This window comes from Saccostrea echinata, unplaced genomic scaffold (assembly GCF_033153115.1).
Source record: "Saccostrea echinata isolate AGI-Se365-2 ecotype Australia unplaced genomic scaffold, CSIRO_AGI_Sech_v1 ptg000057l, whole genome shotgun sequence".
NCBI lineage: Eukaryota > Metazoa > Mollusca > Bivalvia > Ostreida > Ostreidae > Saccostrea > Saccostrea echinata.
The window spans coordinates 7,562,724-7,583,468 of NW_026889806.1; the positions used below are offsets into that span (position 1 = coordinate 7,562,724).

Sequence of the window (20,745 nt, forward strand, 5' to 3'; positions counted from 1 at the left end):
ATCTGTTCGCTCTAACAAGTGAATTTTATAATTCTAAATGCTGAAAAAATATATAAAAAACTAGAACTGTCCAAAAGGGACAAATACCCCCCGCTGGGTTTTTCAGAGGTGCCAAATCACTAATATTTTATGGATCAAAGAGGTGTTCACAATTTTCTTATTAACATTAATTGCTCATTATATTTTTTTTAAGAATGAAACTAAGGAACAACCTAATAAAACATCAATACCAATACATTGTAATTACATTGTTTTTAATACATTGAAAAAAATAAATTGCAACTATCTGTCATCTTTTTGAGACATGACATTCTGCAAATTGATTTTTTGAAAAGAAAAAAAAATCAATTAATTACAAAATCAAATTAATCTTGATAACTTTATATCAAATTCATTTTAAAAATGAAAGGCTGGTCATCCTTTAACTATGTACTATGACAGACAATAAATTACAATGAAGAGAATTAAAGAACAGAGATCTTTAGATTCCCAGGAGATACAGATAACACATGCTTGATCAGAGATGCCCTAACAGCTTCCCGCACTGAACTCATTAATTAATCTTTAACTGGATGCATGTCCACTCATTACTCCCAAAGGACAAATGGATTTACACTATCTGCTGTGTAATGTAAAAATTGTTTTTAATACTTGGTGATTTTTTTTTGTTTTAATGAATAGTTTTAAGCTGTAGTTAACATTTTTGTACAGATGTTCTAGATTCTGTGCCTCAAACCTTAGAAATAAACCCAAAATGACTAAGTCAATAAAAATGGAAAAAAAAAACATCTGTAAAATGCAGAAAAATTTTGAAATAATGTTGAAAATACCAGGTGCACTTCTTCATACGGTAAATAATGAGTGTACAAATTTTCATACAATTCTATGAAATAGTCTTTGAGAAAAGGTCAGGACAAAACCACATAATAAAAATGAAAAAAAACACCTGTAAAATGCAGAAAAATTATTCAATCATGATGAAAATACCAGGTGCAAACCTTCATATGGTGAATAATAAGTGTACAAATTTTCAGACAGATCTATGCAATAGTTTCCAAGAAACGCTCTGGACAAAATCTTGTCTACAGACAGACGGACAGACGGACAGACAGACGGACAGACAGACGGACATGGTGATTCCAATATACCCCCCCTAAACTTCGTTTGCGGGGGGTATAATAAGGTTTAAAATCTTTTTCACTGACTATACCTTAAAAATAAAGTGAGAAAAATCTTTAACTTTACAGGTTCCAATAAAGGTGAACAATCAAGAAACAGAGGTTCTCAATGCATATAATTATTTTACGTCGTAAAGACACATGAGACTAAACTCTTTTTCATTGATTATATATTAAAATAAAGTGAGAAAAATCTTTAACTTTACAGGTTCCAAAAATGGTAAACAATCAAGAAACAGAAGTTCTCAATACATATAATTATTTTACGTCGTAAAGACACATGAGACATTAGCACAGCACAACTTTGCTTCAACCTGATTATAAAAAAAATCTAATCTTAACGAAGTATAAAACAACAAAGCAGATCACTTGTAATAAAAATGTGGAGAAAAGTTTCATTGAATCAATTTTCTACATCATAGAATGTAAATGTCAAAAAAACCTCCGTTCTGCACATCTGTCACATCATTTCCCAGTATTTCAAATTCTGATGATCTGTCCACAGTTTGTTTGCCTTCAACAAACGGCAAAGCAATCTCTGAAAATTTTCCCGATTTTATTATGTTGACTGATGTTGGCAGCATGCAAAAATAAAACCATTCGATCCCTAATTACGTGATAGATTTTGACTGTCCCCAAAACACGTGCCTTGGGGATTTCCTGACCCCCTGCCCTAAATATTTATTATGCAATCAGTCATCAGAGTACCCGTCTGTACCATTACTCTCTTCTGTCGGCCATGTTAGTTAAGAATTTTTTAGTAGTTTCGTAGGCTAAAAACAGTGATCCTGTAGCCGGGAAGGTTCGCACTAATGTCGGACCAAGGCCCTTGTACAATGCTTTAGGACCTGAAAAAAAAATACAAACTGGAATCAATTATACCTGCACGTCAAGATATAATATGGCTTTAGGGTTTGTCAGTAGAAGTCATGTTCTGGGTACATAGCAATAGTCAATACACTAAGTAACTCAGAAATAATGTCCAAGTCACGTCAAGAATGTGTTTTTTAAGCTTTTAATACATGTACTAGATGTGTATATTAGATATGCGTAGATACGAATCTTTAAGTTCCATAGCTACAAAACGTAAAAATATCAATCAAGACACGTTTTTTCTGTATGCATATTGTATTGTTTAAAATAAGATGATACATCATTTACAAAACTTTTGAATGATGTTTAATAACACTAGAAGTCCTTTGTTATTTACGATATTATCATGAGATTAGGTGTTCAACATGAAAAAGTTATCTGGTGCAGAGAAAATAGACTGGAGCCGCTTGATACCCTTACATAGCTTTACATCCAAAAACTTAAATACCACTAACAGATAATCAAAGTACAAATAATGACATCAATGGTTATTTACTTTTTTGGACAAAAATTTGTATTGCTTTTGGATCAATTGGTAGAGATATGATGACATCATTGTTTTAAAGTTTTGGGCTCGAGATTGAGATTTGCATATGAAATGTGAAGATAACAAACAGTGATCATACTCAAAAGTCCCTTAAACAATACAAATTTGGAGGAGAGCAAACACGGACCTCTAAAAACATTATAGGTAGGATCAGGTGCCATGGAGCAGTAAGCATCCCCTGTCGACCGTTCACACCTGCCGTGTGCTCCTTTGTCATTATCGGGCAAAAGGAAAATTCCCTAGACATATCGGTGTGAAAATAATGGCCTAACAAAAACATCAGTCAGCATTCGACTTGACAATAGTTTGTATTTGCTGTCAAGGTCATTGTATCGACCATAGAATTTGCAAAATGCTGACTTTAATCGAGACTGTTGATACCCTTTTTCATCATCTTATTTGTCAATAATTTGCTTCGTTTTAGAAATTATTCGTACGTAGTGCATGCTCTTGTGTATCGAATCAACTGGAAGACATAAACTCCATATGCAATTGATAATGGTATGTTACTACATAAAAGTTGACGATAGAAAAGTTGAAGTCATCACATTTATCATAAAGTTTTGTTGCTAGGTTACCATTAACGTCTTTTTCTAGTAAAATATCTAGATATGAAACAGATGTGTCAGACTCTGTGGTATGTCTTATTCTGAGTTCCTTGGTATATATGGAAAAAACGTAAGAATGAAAATCAATATTGTTAATTAATAAAACGTCGACGATATATCTAAATGTTGAATTGAAGGTCACAGCAAGAGACTTCTTTTCATTAGAAGTTTTTGAACGAATTCTGCTTCATATGAATACAAAAATTGGTCTGCTAATAACAGGGCGCAATTAGCACCCATAGCAATTCCGACAGATTGTTGGAAGACTTGATCTTCAAAAACTACATAGATATTGTCAATCAGAAACTTAATTATTTTCTTAATACCAACTTCTGAGTACTTGTGTTTACAATCAAAATGTTTTTAACAAAATAATTTTGCAAATGACCAATGGCAAGGTAAGTAAATTCATGAGTTCCAATTCTATTGAAAAAGCATTTGTCTATGATTTCAAAAAGCCTGGACTTTATGAGGAATGGTTGTATAAAGTGTTGAAAAGTCATATGATTTGATGTTATTGATTTTGTTAAAATTTTGTGATTTCAAATTTTTTCTAAAAGTTCCTTGGAATTTTTAAGTATCCACACCTGCTTTACACCACTTCTTGATATAGTGTTGTGCAGTGCTCATGAAGTTTCTCCTTCACTGCTGTTAATATTTTAGCGAGGAGTAAAAAAAGAGGCTTGGAAGAACATTTACGCGAACCCGCTATATATATTTGTTTGTAAAGATTTCTATGTAGTTTAGGAATCCAGTATAGGTATGGTAATTCAAAGTCAATTTGATTGTTGGGAATATTAAAAATATTTAAAACTGACATATGATTTTGAAGAATTTCATCCTTAGAAAGGGAACTATGAGTATATGTTGGATTATCACTTGCAGAATTAAATCCCAGTTAATAACAATATATGATCACAACAAACTTTTATCATTAAGTTTAGTTGTCAGTGTGCAAACTATACTTTAAGTTATTTCTGTTACATTATAAAGGAAATTCTCTGATGATCATGATAAACTTTTATCAAAATTATTGTGTTTTTTTTTCCTGCTGATTTTTTTGACCTGAGAGAGATAGGTTGTTGATTTTTTGGGTGGACAGTAAATATAGAAAAACATTGAAATGGCCTAAAATTAAATATTATTTACAATTGTACAAAAGTTTAATATTATTTACAATTGTACAAAAGTTTAAGGTTATTTAGTTCAAGTTAGGCCATTATCAATGTATAGGGAACTACCAAAGACAGAAAGTACCAAACTGTTCTGGGGAAAATGTAAGCTGCATTAGCTAATGACAGAACAGTGAAATGATTAAACTCAAGGCTTGGCTTTACGATACTCTTCTTTGTAGGTTTAGTCATCGGGGAAATTACAATGTTGATGCAAAATGACTTTTTTGAGGATTTTCTCTCTCATGTATTCTTCATTCATAAAACAGAAATAATGTTGTATATGATATAACATCCTACAACAGTTATTTTTATCAGATTGGGGTATTTATATACATTCAAGGAAATAGTAAACTGCTATGTCATATCAAACATTTTTGCAGGTTTTGTTTCAAGGTTAAATACATTGTCTGAAGGTCAAGGAAAAATAAATTGCTAAACAGATCTTGTTTTTATATAATGAGTTCATTTAAATGATTGACACCTAGACACACAATTTTTTTCACTCGAGATTTCCTGTTACTGAAAAGGGATTTTTGCTGAATATTTTACCATAATTATCCCAATGATCATACATATCCAAATCACTTCTTAAATTCTATGGTCATTATAATGACCTTGCAAGCAGATAACCTATCATTGGGTCGTATTTTGACTGACATACTTTACTAATTGTTAGGCCTTTGTTTTTATACTAAATTTGACAATGAAATATTCCATCTACCAGATAAATAGGGCCCATGGCAAGTGTGACCAGTCGACACAGGATGCTTACTCCTCCTAGGCACCTGATCCCACCTCTGGAATTTCTGGGGGTCCATGTTTTATGCTCTGTTCACAACTTTGTATTGTTTGAAGTTTTTTTTCAAGATTGATCACTTTTTGGTACCTTCACCTTTTTTTCATCATCTTTGACAAAAAGAAATCAAATAGCTTTATCTACTAGCATATCATTCATAAATGTGCAGAGAGTATGTCAAAATGACCACTAAGCACCATGGGCTCTTAGTCAAAATTACTAGGAACACTGGTACTGCTTTTACTAAAAGTAAAATAAACTTTAGAAATGTATCTAAATTCTTTTTAAAAATTTCTGATTTGAATAAAATATGACAAACATGTAAACAAATTTCATCAAACTATACAATAGTGTATATCAATTTTTTTTTTATACCTTGATAAACATGTTTGCTATTATTACTAAAATGCAACAGCTTGCAGGTGGAATATTCCTGGCAGCTGAGAAAATTCAATCTAATATTTCTTAATTACTCCCTAGCAACTTGAGAAATTTTTCACTAATTTTTCACTAATTTTTCACTAATTTTTCAGAAATGACAAAGGTGAAGATAACAAATGGTGATCCATCTCAAGAAATCTATAAACAAGACAATTCTGTGAGGAGGGCATAAAACACGGACCTCTGGAAACTCCAGAGGTGGGATCAGGTGCCTAGGAGGAATAAGTATCCCCGTTTGACCAGTCACACGTGTGGTTCACATGTGCCTCCATGTAAGCATTCATATGTCCCCAACATTGTCATGTTTACAATATGTGGAGTACTATTTGACTGGTAGATTCCAGCCAATCAGGTAACAGTTTTTTTAAATGACGTAATGCGACATGAAAGTAGTCTTCTCATTGCTTGCATGGGTCTAGCTTGGAAGAAACAACATATCAGCCACAGTTTTTAGTGGTGTAACTGCAAAGGGTTTGTAGGGGGCAGAGGAGACTGAAAACCCTTAGCTTGTCAGATGACACAAGATGACACAAGAGTTTAAAGAACAAAGGTGCAGAATCAAAGATCGTGATACATGTGAATTGAGTTGTGGACACTTAAGACTCATATTTGTTGCAGAGACACAGGTTGGAAGAAAAAAGGCTATATTTATTTCAGGGTCAAAAGGTCAAGGTTTAGTCAAAGACAGACATATATTGTGGACACAATTTAAGGAAGAGCACTTGTTCTTTCTTTCACATATTTGCTACAGAGATGTGTGCCACACTGTGGAAGAAGGCTTTGAATTTCAGGGCAAAAAGGTACAAGGTCAAGGATAATAGTATAACATACACATATTACTGTGTGAAGTACTGTTCTTTGAATGAAATCAAGATGTAATGTGATGCTTAATTAACTTACAATAAAAGGTCCTTAATCTTTTATAAGAATAGCTAAAAAGGAGCAGGTTTTCAAAATCTGAAATGTCTTTGTCTTATCTAGGCTACAATGAAATGCAGCTTATTGATTACTGAAATTAAATTTTACAATATTTTTCTAGTTGTTGTTTTTAAAGAAACTATATCTTTAGAAAATATTCTTATCTATAATAGATACTCTAGAGATGTTAACAGATTTATCAAACACATGCACTCAGTACTGACCTTCTGCTTTGAGAATTTTATTGAAGGTGACGAGGAATCCTGGAGCCTTTTTACCCACAGTGCTTTCTACTTGTATCCTAGATTTGACGACATCAGTTGGAAAAACGGCCGACCATAAACACATTCCTCCTACTCCACCGGCTACAATAGTCCTGGCAGGACCTAGAAAAGTACATATAGTACAGCTAAAAATTACAATAGTCCTGGCAGGACCTGGAAAAAGAATACACGTAGTACAGCTAAAAATTACAATAGTCCTGGCAGGACCTGGAAAAAGAATACACGTAGTACAGCTAAAAATTACAATAGTCCTGGCAGGACCTGGAAAAAGAATACACGTAGTACAGCTAAAAATTACAATAGTCCTAGCAGGACCTGGAAAAAGAATACACGTAGTACAGCTAAAAATTACAATAGTCCTGGCAGGACCTGGAAAAAGAATACACGTAGTACAGCTAAAAATTACAATAGTCCTGGCAGGACCTGGAAAAGAAGTACATAAAGTATATTTAACATTTATATCAACAATTTTTCTCGAAGAACAAGAAAAGAAACGTTAAATAATTTTGAGCACTACAGTTTACACTAGTTACAATATTTCTACCTCAACCATAGAGAAACACCCAAAAATTCAGTTTTGGAAAGATAAACCACTTCAACATGAATGAGCTCAGGAACTTTTGATAGCTAGTTGATGCTGGCTGTATACTGAGGGTAATAGGTGATATTACTTGTATTCTGAGGTATTAGTTTACACTGGTTGTATACTAAGAAGGATCTTCTAAGCTTTACCTATCTCGTCTTTGGTCTTCCCCTGTGGTGTCAGTAGTTGTCTCGTTATCTCGTATCCACCAAAGAAAAAGAAATATCCCGGCATTTCTCGGGCCATTGTGGAAGTCAGACCCTTAAAGATTCCCCGTATTCCCTCAACCTGTAGAATTTCTTTGGTGATTCCCCATGGGCCTCTAAAATTGGAAAAAAAGAAAGAAAATTCCTCTACTCATGATTTTCAATTTGCTTCATTTACTACAAAAATCTCATTTAATGAATTTCTAAAATATAGTTAAATGCCTGATATTGCATTTGTGAATTAGAAAATGTAGCAGACTGTTCAATTAAGAAGTCTAACAAATAACTTATAAATGTAAATTACAATAGATGGTCAACCTCATGCATATCATAAAAATTTTGACAAAAATAGATTTTTTAAAGGTTCCTAAACAACACAAACTAGTTTCTAGCTTTTACAATAAAAATTTCAAAAGTTATTTAGCTAGATAACTCAGGTACAGAAATCTTTAACAGTCTTTCAAGGGGTGGGGATGGAGTATTCAAATAAAAATGAATTTTTTTACAAAAGCAAAATAATTTAGTTCACTTTCTAAACTTTAAATCTGATTGTCATTACTATGTGCACTTAACTAATAGGAAATCTACAAAGATTATGGCTTAAATCATTCCAAATCCTGTATGTATTTTCAGACATTCCAAACAGATGGCTATCACAAACAACTTAAAATACATAATCCCATATATTTCACAATTATCTTCTCTATAACTTGACTTTAACAGTACTTTGATTATTAAGTTATTCTAAACATTCCATATTGATGACTTTTCCCAATTAAAAAAATGTAAAATAGACAAGTACTATGCAAATACTTAACTCAATTAGAAAGTAATATAACATAAAACCCTCAATGGCCTTGTAATTTGACAAATGAAAAGTTACAACAGCGCAGTTTAAACACTGCAGGCTGGTAATTTTATTTCTATTGTTCAGTTCAGAACTACATCAGGCCATCTTTAAAAAACTGTTTGGTTGCCCTCTCCTGACTGACTGGCTAAAAATGGCCCGACTCAAAACTTTTTTTAATCTCTAGGAAGCAATTTATATTTTTTATGCATTCTGGAAAATAGATTTTGAAAATTCAGCATTGAAATTGAAATTTTCTTGAAAAAAATTTTCCCACCTACCTACCAGCCCAATTTTTTCATTCCGAGTCAGAAAAGGGCAAACAAACATTATTTTAAAGTTTGCCTCATCTACTTTATGAAAGCACTGGAAACGGAAACTGATATTCAGTTACTAAAAAAATTTTTAATCCTTATTTCATCAAATTAAGTAAAGAGCCAAAAAAGTTTCATATTGGTGTATTTTACTATCATTACATTTGTTATTTGATGGGACAATTTTTTTTGGTCTCCGTCAAACATAATGCATTTCTCCCCTTGGGTACACATGTCAGGCAAGGCTCCATTGACAAACAGACTGAACTTATCATGCTTATCTGATGCAGAGTTTTTTTTTTATTCATAATAATTCTGCTGTTGTTATAATCTCTCGAGGATTACAGGATTTTTTCCTGTGTGGGAGTTTGAAAGACATTGATATTAACAACATTTGGTCTACATTAATTTTTTATTAAATATTGACATCACTACTAACAAAAAGGCTATGTAAATAACAAGCATGTATTTGGTCTTTTTTACAAGGTTAAATATTCATTAAGTATTCATTAAATCTACAGTTCTGATGAAAACCTTTGATAAATCTACAAAGGTTTTGCTAAATACCATAGGTACCATCCCACACCTATGTTTACAGTACACAGTCCCACCCCGAAACTGCCACCAGCAAAAAAAATCATACGGTGTAACTCTATCATTACCATGCAAAAACCACTTGCAAATATAAAAAACGTCACCATTTTGATACTTAAACTAATCCTACCACAGAAACTCTGAAAAATTTTAATGTAGAGTTGAACTCTGCTATCTCAAATACTGATTTCTCGAATACAATGGATATGTCAAAGTGAATTGGAAGTTCCAAGCACTTATTTTTTAAGTATTTAATGAAGGTTTCACATAAGATTCATATTTTTTGGCAAAGTGGTTCTTTTTAAATGCAGCTATGTTTAAGGCTTCCAAATGCTAGTATAAGCATTAGAAACATACTATTTTATTTCAAGCTAGGTTTTAATTTCAATTCATAACCTATGTATACTACATGTATGGCCAATTTGCAAAAAGAGTTTTTCAGGTATTATAATAAAGCATTTTTAGGATGTCACATGACTTTGTTGATCATGTGACAGACACATAATTTTTTCCTAAATGTTGTATGAAAATCAAATCGGCACAAGTGATAAACAAATTAAAATATTGTTAACACTTTATTACATCATTTAATTGTATTTTAATGAATTATATAAAGTCTGCGGGCAAGTCTGAATCTTACCTTTAAAGTAGATATTTTATGAGAACTTCAACTTACCCACACACAAGGGCATTTTCCACTCTTCATCACAATTTATACAAAATAGGCTATTTTAAGTGCAATCTCCCAGCAAGATTCAGTAAAAGGACATATTTCTCTTATAGATTCACACAGAATATCTTCAATTTATCCTTAATTATCACTTGTGCCAGTCTTATATAGACATGATTTATAAATCTAACATTTCACATTCTACGGTACTTTTCAGTTTTTGTTTGAATGGAATGCATAGTCAATAGAAAGGAATAACGATATTGCAAATCTTCACTACACACGGCACAAAGAAGCTTATAAGAAGAACCCAGACACCTGAATTCAACATCAAAGTAAAAATATTTCTACATCGTATGAAAGGAATGTCAAAGTTATGACACTTTCCCTGTCATGTCAGCTCAAGTTTGCAGTGACTTGATGTCATATGGTATTATGACGTCATATCTAGATAGTTCAGAGAAGTTACTAAAGCTGTTACACTGTGATATTTTACAGACAGCCTTATCCTAGCCACGAATAATGCCATTAAATTTTTACTAATTCTGTATTATCTCCCCTAGAAAGAGGACATGACCCTTCATTTCAACAAACTTGAATCCCCTTCACCCAAGAATGCTTTGTGGCAAGTTTGGTTGAATTTGGCCCTGTGGTTTTTGAAAACAAGTTGAAAAAAGTGAAAAGTTTACAGATGACAGTAGTGAGACAGATGTCAGACACCAGACAACAGACGGAGGCCGGACACCTTTCAATCAGAAAAACTCACTTGAGCCTTCAGCTCAGGTGAGCCTTCAGCTCAGGTGAGCCTTCAGCTCAGGTGAACTAAAAGGAATATGAATTTTTTGTTCTTCCTTTGCCCAAAATTAAATTTAAACCTGCATAACTGGGGCAAGTTTGATATTTTTAAATTTTGCTTTACTCTCTTAGAAAAGAAGGAAATGTCTTACACTTGCACAGTTGTAAAACTATAAGTTTCTAATGAGCCTTGTGATACACTCTGAAACCTCTAATAATGCTTTCTAATATTTATATATCACTACATCAGAGTTTTGAAATGTCATTAAAAATCTAAATAATTCTGAAATCATGCATTTCTCTAATATCTAAAATCAGATAAACATGCCTGATTATGAGATGGCTCTGGGAAAAGAAGAATTAAGCTAGGATCTTTACACCACTTACATTTTCAATCTTTCTAACCCTCCCTCGAGTTTTCCCTGAGATGCCATTTCTCTCATGGCTTGCAGTCTACATTTAACAAGTTCTGTTGGTGTGAGAGTAAATGCACAGAAAAATGCTGCTCCACTCCCAGAAAATGCATTCTCTACTGGATGTAGCTGGGACACATCACTGCGGCCGCGGAGAGTCATGATGACCTTCTGACAAAGTCCATAGAACAGGAATAGGACGGAGTTCTCAGCGATGTTGGCTACAAGTGCTGGAACTGTCCCCGCGTAAAGTCCCCGGTAGATCCCGTCCTGACGATACGTCTGAAGGAAGCAGTCCAGGGCGTTCCGGTACAGGTGAGGGAAGGTCTGCATCTTGACCTTCACTGTGTCCAGGGACTGACCAACATATACTGAGGCAATGGCCCCTATAAAGACAAACCATATACATGTACACTGACACAATAGCCATTATACAAAACAAACAAATAAACAGAAACTGCATCTATATATGTAATGGATATATGCCGAATACTGTTCTATATGTAAAATTATCAGACTGTTTGAGGCCCGTTAGGGCCGAAAAAAGTCTGATAATTTTGCATATACAATTGTATGAGGCATATATCTTACTTAAAACATTGCTATTTAAATGTCCAAAAGTTACCTGGAGGAGTCCGATAATAACACAATAAGAGTTCAGGCATCAATAGTTTTCTACCTGAAACCATCTAATAAGTAGACAAAAGAAAAGAGAATGTTTTTTTTTTCTTTAGACAGTAAAATCAGTGAGTGAACTCTTTTGTTTCATTCATTCAATGGCAGTTGTTTGGTTTAGCAGGAACTATGGACAGTTAGGTCAGGTGATGAAGGATATTTTTATGATTCGGAATGTCTTTTTTATTAAGTGCGTTTGACATTGATATAGATACAGTGTTGGATGATATCTTCAAAATGCATTTAAAGTAAAAATGCGGATTTTTATCTATAATTTTGATTGGATGATATAATGAAAATCTTGGGTTTTAAAAGTGCGGTCATTGGCGAACAAACCTTGTTAAATGAAGAGATTCGCAGACTGGTTCTTTAACAGAAATGGATTTAAATTGGCTTATTCGTAGTACTGTATTGAAAACGCTTTGCAAAAAACCGAATGGAAAGGGAAGGTAAAAACTCTAGTTTCTTCTTGGATTTGCTATCTTTAACAACTAAATTTCCTCGCGTTCGCATTCCCTGAATTTTTTCTCACTAACCTTTTTTTTTTTTTTTGGTTTCTGAACAAATTAAACCTTGATTTCACTCTAGTTGTTGTTTTTTAACTACTGTCCGATTTTGTTATCACTGCCGTCCGATAATATATTATTGGACTGCTAATTATTATTATCGGACGGCTACAGGTAAATTTTTAGACTGCAAGAATAAAGGCATGACGTCACACAGTGATTCATTTTCAAAATGGTTATCATGGGTCCAAAGGACCCTTCTTAATGACAACAATGAGTCCCGTGCCAAAATCAATGCGTCCAAATCCAAGGGTACTACGGTGGCTGGTATAGGACATGGTATGAGAATTTTTTTTATTAATTCGTGGCCACGAAATAAAATTCGTGGGAACGAAATAAAAATTCGTGGGAACGAAATAAAAATTCGTGGCCACGAAATAAAATTCGTGGGAACAAAATAAAATTCGTGGGAATGAAATAAAAATTCGTGGCCACGAAATAAAATTCGTGGAAACGAAATAAATTTCGTGGCCACGAAATAAAAATTCGTGGCCACGAAATAAATTTCGTGGCCACGCAATAAATTTGTGCTACATAATGCCATTTTTAGCTTCTTCTGTTTTATGTCATTCAAGATGAACGAACTTATATATAATTATCATTTAATTGGAATGAGCCAACGGGATATATGTGTAATGAGCAATGAGATTCGATGCTGTTACGTAGAACATGTTTCACATGAGAAGTTATACTCTTAACATGCTAAAATTTTGTGTCTTTATTTCATTACAACTATGTGACAGGATTCAATAGAAAATGTGAGAAAACAGCAAATAAGCCCTTAAAGTCATTAATGTTCGGGTTGCCTTGACTAATATCAGGAACAAAACTTGCCAGAGTTATTATAGTTAAGAAAAATACATAACTTGGCTAATATAAAATTGTCCCTGTGTATCATATCATCTAAAAAATCGTGACTTCATGCTGTGTCATGTAGCATGATGACAAGCTGAAGAGAACACTTTCATTTTGTTTTATCATTTGGTTAGGATGTCATTTTGGATGCAGTATCATTGAACTGCCTTAAACTCCAGAACAGTCAATTTAATCGGCTTGAATGTCTTGTTTTTAATTTTGGGCACAGAGCAAAAGAGATAGTTTATTATCATTATTGTTTTTTACATCTAGACTATGTTCATAATGCATGTACCAATTCTCAGCTGCTTCTAATATATATGCAAATTAAATATATGGGTATTTATAATGATGTTTATCAGTGCGGGCCAGTTACAATAATCTAACTGTGTCTGTGTGTCATGGGACAGACTCTCACTAGGTCCATAGCAAATTATCATTTTAACACTATATGTACATATAATTGTGAAATAAAAATTCGTGGCCACGAAATAAAAATTCGTGGCCACGAATTTTATTTCGTGGCCACGAATTTTTATTTCGTGGCCACGAATTTTATTTCGTTCCCACGAATTTTATTTCGTGGCCACGAATTAATAAAAAAAATTCTCATACCATGTCCTATAGCAGCCACCGTAGGGTACCGTATATTAGATGTTACACAGGAAATTCTGGTAAAATGAAAAAGGGTATTGCACGAAAGTGCAAATGTTTTATTGTAGCTGTGAATGATTTATACTTTTACTATCAATGGTCCAAGTAAGAGTACATGATTTTGTGTCATAAAAATAATACATTGTCCACTGTGCACTTTGGTTCTATTTTTAGATCGTACATACGATCTCACACATTGTATCAGTCATAAAAATGCACAGAAGCAAAATGAAGTAAAAAAAGTTTAAGAGGAAATGACAAATAGTCAGAAATAAAAATGATTAAATTTTATACTTCTTAGCTTGTAAGGAAAAACCGAAAAGAAAAAAAACCAATGATACAGGTTACAGCTTAAATACAAAGGTATAGTATTCGCTTCAGAAACGTTCCACGGTATAGACATATCAGTGATAATCGAACTATGCTATCTAACTTTCAAATATTTTCTGATAATTGCTTTTAACTGCAGTTGTGAAATCTGACCTGTTGTTGGCAACCTTATACCTGTTAAAATCGTTCATGCATATCGCTTAGCACGTGGATATGATGCAATCGGTCAAGTTTTGAATCAGATTATACCGATATAATTTAAAATAGTACATGTCCTTCTATAAATTTATTGCGTCCATTGGGATGCACATTTATTGAAATAATGCGTCCTGAGCAAAATTTGTGCGTAATTTACGCAGGACGCACATCAAAATGAATCACTGCGTCACAGCAATGTTTTATATATATATATATATATATATATATATATATATATATATATATATATATATATATATATATATAAAGCACTAAAAACCAACAACACTGCATATCCTAAGTGTCGGATCTACTAAGTAGATACAAGGTCACGGATGGAAAGGACTATATTCTGTAGTGGCCAGTATCTGCCCCCAAAATAAAACTTTGATGGAGAAGTCTTTAATTATGTTCTAAACCAGGTGGATATTTGCAGACTTCAAAGCATTAAATATTTTTATCAACTATGACATCATTAGTTAAATATGACGTCAATAAAATGACGTAAATTCCTAATTGCAATGATTTTGAGAGAAAATAGCGTATTTTACGTCGGTATTTTGATTGGAAATTATCGAGCGCAGGTCTGCTCAGACTAGATCTTTTGATATAATGTGTAGAATGATAATATCAATGAAATATGTGAATATGGTACCTGAGCAAGCTTGCGCTCTATAAATACTACAGTCAAAATTGAACAAACTCTGTGCATTTTGGCCTCTATTTTAAAAATAACGGAAATCCAAATAGTTTGTGACGTCACAGAGACAAGAAAAGCCAACTAATTTTTCTAATTTCATAATATATTGTCTTAATTTGGATTATTTTATACAATATATGCACTTTTTCTCATTTCAAGGGATTTTCAAAATTTGACTATTATGGGGGCAGGAATACGCCCTTACCGTATATAGTTCTTTATATAAAGCACTAAAAATGACCAACGACACGAACAATAATAATTGTCAAATTTTCGGGACAACCTGTCCCTTCCTCAGGACAAAGAAAAAAGTTAAGAAGTCATAAAAACAAAGGAAATAGAGAAGCAAAAACAACTAGCACTACTACTAAACTACCAAACACTAAATATTTACAATGTTACATGTTTAATTTGGAGTTTATAAACAGTTGTGAACAAAGAAATCTGGAGCGCTATGAATTGCGTCCGGTCTATCGGGTGTAGTCTGGTAAAGTGCTTTTTATATATATATATACATATATATATATATATATATATATATATATATATATATATATATATATATATATATATATATATATATATAGACTACACCCAATAGACCGGATGCAATTCATAGCGCTCCGGATTTCTTTGTTCACAATATCCTCAATTAATTTTTAAGCATTGTGTCAACGGAAGTTCACATAACACTCACTTTGAAAAGTGTCAATAAATAGAGAATATTACATACTAAAATCCATAACATATCAGCCCTCGGGCCCCATATCAGCATGAGGGCTGATATGACATATGATATGAGTTTTAGGAATGCTGGTCAACTCGCCCCCCGAGACAACTCGCCACCTATTCAGGACAACTCGCCCCCAATTCAGGACAACTCGCCCCCAGTTAAGACAATTCGCCCCCAGTTTTTAGAAAGCAACAGAAGTCAAATATATTATTTTTTTATCTAAATATATATACATCCGGTTAGATATGGATTTTTGCATGCCTGTCTGATACAGGTTTTCAGACTGGACATTGATATGAGGTATTGTGACATCACTCGTATTGCACACTGCAGAATCAGCGTATTCACCACTAAGTATGTGATACATACAAAATAATATACAGCTCATTTTCTGCTAGTGATTTATCTAAAAATTTTAAGAAATTACTTATGTGAGCAGTTTCATTGGAAACTTGTTTTCAGATTATTAAAGCAACTTGTTTAATTTTTTTTTTCAAATTACCCTTCCACCTACCAGGTATTTTCAAATCTTTGGTCCCAGTTTATTCAGAAATCATTTGATAACAACTGCTCAAATTCTATACACAAGCTCTATAGATAAAGGAGAAATCACACCTTATTAAGCAAGTTGAAGAATTATGAATCTTGTCTACAAATGTGAATTAATTTCTTTTTTTGGCCTTAATATTAAAGGCCATCTATAGATTTCATAACTGTTCCAAGGCACAGTTATTTTCCCATAATTATGTTAGTTGAGAGATAATTCTAATCATGAAGTCATAAAAAAATTCCATTCAGCATAAGAGATCTTCAGACAGATATATTATAATGACCGTTGACATCACTGGGAAAGCTGGGAATGAATAAATGCAGTATTTGCATTGATAAAAATGCAAATGAGACATTTATCAGGTATCTACAGGTACAATCAAGCAGATCATCCTTTAGGTTGGGATTTTTATTTTTTTATTTTTGGGGTTATCAATTTGATTGCTGATCCAGAATCTTTTTTACACAGACAGGTATTTTTCAATTTCTGTTCACAGACTGAAAAACTAAACCCATCCCTTTTTCCATCCATAGATGAATACACAAGTATCAACTCGGTAACCATTTCTCCCACCACAAATAAAGCTCCGATGAGAATTTTTCTATCATTTTCAGTTTTATAATTAGTTTGTCGATTTAGTTTTGTCTTGTTGTCTTTCCAACAGATAAAAAAAATGATTTAAATATTTCTGACAGGATAAGATATGCGTCAGCAGGGGGGATCAACAATTGATTACTGTCCCTGTAAAATATCGCGACAGATCCAGGTATAGCATGACTGTTAATAGCAATATTTCTCACTATCAATTATTTAGCAGTTTGATTTTCAGTTCTCCCATATATATGAAATGAACAAAAACATGACTTACTAAAATTTCCCATACAATGAAATTTTTATGAAGTAAGATTTACTTAGCAAGATTCACCCTTGATCTTCTCTAAGTAGTCCATATGTAGTGACATTTCGCCGGTAAAACTCAGGTTCCAATCGTTAAATCAGCAATAACGGTCTCAAATGACAAATGAGAAGATAGTTATTCCCTATATTGTATATATAATTCTGAAGCATTTACATGTAAATGACACCATAACTTAATTACCGTTTGTTCCCCCTATAAAATCTATGGCGGCATCAACCGTATGGGATCTTTTACTCTCCTCCAAACTTTCACCTTCAATGTGATGCTCTTCATGTATAACAATGGGTAGTATGGGCTGGTCTGCACTCATTGAAAAATTAGGCCTAAAAAAATGTACACACCTTTTAACAATATATACATGTATGCTAAATAAATATGAAAATGTTCAACATATAGATATAAGTGGATCATTTTTTACGATAATCATATCCAAGAATTTCATTTAATTTCTAGAATATGTGTTTTAACATTTTTACTGTAAAATCTTGTTTGAAAGTTTCAGGTGTCTGCTAGGATTTGTAACTTCAAAATGTTGACAGTTTGCAGTAGTTTCAGAGAGGAAATTATATATACATTTCTTTTGCCTTGAACTAGAATGAAACTCCCTCATTGGATAGCAGACATCACATGTCCTGCCTTCAATATTTCTTTGAATGGTGATTAGCAAAATTTGTATGGCAACATGGTGAAATAAACTAAAATTTTATGACATCCAAATTTACAGAAAAAAAATCATCCTAGTGTTATTTTCACCTTAAAGAAACTGATATATTTACACCTTACCGATTTGGCAATACTGAGATTAAATTTAGAGTAGCATCCCTTTTCAGAGATGTAATTAAGTAAACAACAAGATGATGAGTGCACAGACAAGAAAATCCTTTATCCAAATTGATTTCGGTGTAGGTTTGTTAACTGTTATTGATCATCGACAAAACAAAACAAGTACACAAGTATTAGGTATTCTCTTTAGAGAAGTGGACAGGCTTTCGCCTACATCCACTTCTCTTCGCAAGCCTTCATGTTTTGATTCTGGAAAACGTGTAAATCTCGAACCGGTGACGGTCTACACTTCAACTGACATTTCGTCTAAAATACGTCTGAATGTACGTAATAGACGTGTTATCTTAACAATTTTAACATAAATACACACAACTGTCACAAGAAAACTGACCTTTAAGTATTGTTAATCCATTTAAGTCGGATAATTTGGAAAAATTGGCGAAGACGTATTTTAATGTTCAAAAAATGTTTTGGACAATTCACTTTTGATTTAGCATATTATTCAAGATAAATATTATTACCTATACTTATTTTTACTATTTTAATACAATTTAAATGTAAATTTGAACTTAAAAAATACTTCATTACTTCCTCACTGAAAATACTAAAAAATATTTTCTTTTATTTTTAAACGATATTAACTCTACCTTTCCCGAGAAATGAAAAAAGATTTAAAACAAAGATCAAAAGAATTTGAACGAAACTTGAGGAAATACTGTCTCGTTAGTTTAAACAGAGTAGACGATTTCTCTCGTTCCATTATTATTTTGTAAAAATAGTTTCCATTTTTATCCGAATTAGAGATTTTTGAATACTTCAAGAGTTACTTGCACATAATTTAAATCCGGGATGGAGAACTTGTGAAAATGGATTAACAATACTTAAAGGTCAGTTTTCTTGTGACAATTGTGTGTATTTATGTTAAAATTGATAATATAACACGTCTATTATGTACATTCAGACGTATTTTAGACGAAATGTCAGTTGAAGTGTAGACCGTCACCGGTTCGAGATTTACACGTTTTCCAGAATCAAAACATGAAGGCTTGCGAAGAGAAGTGGATGTAGGCGAAAGCCTGTCCACTTCTCTAAAGAGAATAAAGTATTAGGTTGGTTACTGACTGTCCGCAGAAATATGACAGGTTGTTCAAGTCTATAGAAGGCTTGGCTTCACCTCACCTTGAATGGACTTAAACAACCCTTCCTATTTCTGTTGACAGTCAGTAACAAACAAATTAAGATTGTAAAACTTGTACAGTAGAAAATTACTATCAAGGACATTATCAGACTAGAGAATTTTAATAAGTATGTATAATGTCATGTCCTTCACATATACCAATCAGCTTGTTACTATGGGTTAAACGTGGAGGAGGAGTATGTACCCCCCCCCCCCTTTTCCCCCCGGAGAATGTGTAGACACAAATTCAAATAAATAACATAAAGAATTTGATAAAACATACCTCTTCTGAATAGTGACGTAAGTATACTTACTCTCAGCTTTTTATTCCAGATGCAGAAAAATCAAAAGTATGGCACGCTGCACCGTTGTGAATGTCCAACAACCAGAGCTCTTGGAGTCAACGACCTAAGGTCACGTTTCAAGAAGATCCGACGATCTATCTTAACCCAGAGTTTCCAGCTTAACACTCTCTATATCAAAGAAGTTTGAGGACCTCGATAGGTTTCTTGTTCCTGTAAATTAGCTTATGCATACAAGATTCGGAAAAAAACAGTTATAAGTAGAAAGTTCATTACCTTGCAGAACTTAACCGGAATCAGCTGGATTGTCTTCCCGGAAGTGACACACCTACAAATCACGCAACATGATTGGAAGAGATAAAGTTAATGTGAAGGACAAATTTGTTTATAAACAAAGCCCACGTGTTTCGCCGAGACGAGAGAGAGAATGAGAGAGAGAGGTTCGCGTTGGAACAGGGGGAAAATATAAAAAATAAATACATATATCACATTTTAAACCTTTCTCTATATTGGTAAAAATATTCCCATTTTGAAAATAATAACGTTATTATTATTGTATGGGGATATTTTTACCAATATAGAGAAAGGTTTAAAACATCAAGTGCCTGTGATAAATAAATTAAAACATTAAAAAAAAATCACTGTATTTCTCACTATGATTAACGATATAGTGTTAAAAATGCTTTCGATATAAACACTGTAAATGTAACCCCCCCCCCCCCCCACTCACACACACACATAAATTGGATTCTTTCTTTACAAAAAGGTAAATTGGTTACCCTTTGTTATCTTCAACATTTACATTTTATTTCAACCCTGATAGATCTTAAATCAGATAACATTATTTCACAAAAATCTCTATAGCTCATTGTTACATGTGTTTAGATATGGGAGCAATTAGCTTTACATAAATAACATTCTTTTTCATTGAAAATGAATTGCATGACTTATCACCCCCTCCCCCTCCTAAAAATGAATAATTAAAGGTACCAAAAACTCACTAAGGTACTCTAGACACAGTAAAGGTCTTGAGTCATGCAGCCTCAATCTCTTACCACCAT

At 33.0% G+C, this 20,745-nt stretch overlaps 1 protein-coding gene across 2 annotated transcripts; it reads right to left on the reverse strand.

Moving 5' to 3' along the window:
• Positions 1 to 1,388: 1,388 nt before the first annotated feature.
• LOC133174387 (mitochondrial ornithine transporter 1-like) lies at positions 1,389 to 19,956 on the reverse strand. Of its 2 annotated transcripts, none has more exons than XM_061309516.1 (6): positions 19,697 to 19,956; positions 17,603 to 17,745; positions 11,217 to 11,628; positions 7,553 to 7,725; positions 6,761 to 6,922; positions 1,389 to 2,026 (listed from the first exon to the last, which is right to left on the reverse strand). In XM_061309516.1, exons 2-6 carry the CDS (start codon positions 17,730 to 17,732, stop codon positions 1,899 to 1,901), a joined length of 1,005 nt encoding a protein of 334 aa, XP_061165500.1. In that variant the 5' UTR covers positions 17,733 to 17,745; positions 19,697 to 19,956; the 3' UTR covers positions 1,389 to 1,898. The 2 variants fall into 2 exon arrangements, with proteins under 2 accessions (XP_061165500.1, XP_061165501.1); XM_061309517.1 differs by having other exon boundaries at positions 19,666 to 19,956.
• Between the last annotated feature and the right edge of the window lie 789 nt (positions 19,957 to 20,745).

Bases quoted from the DNA above. Each gene is read 5' to 3' on its own strand.
- LOC133174387 (XM_061309516.1), bottom strand. From the start codon at position 17,732: ATGAGTGCAGACCAGCCCATACTACCCATTGTTATACATGAAGAGCAT. The intron at 11,629-17,602 runs GTAATTAAGTTA...TTGTCTTTATAG, and splicing joins TTTTATAGGGGGAACAAACG to GGGCCATTGCCTCAGTATAT. The intron at 7,726-11,216 runs GTAAGTGGTGTA...TTCCAATTTTAG, and splicing joins GGGTTAGAAAGATTGAAAAT to AGGCCCATGGGGAATCACCA.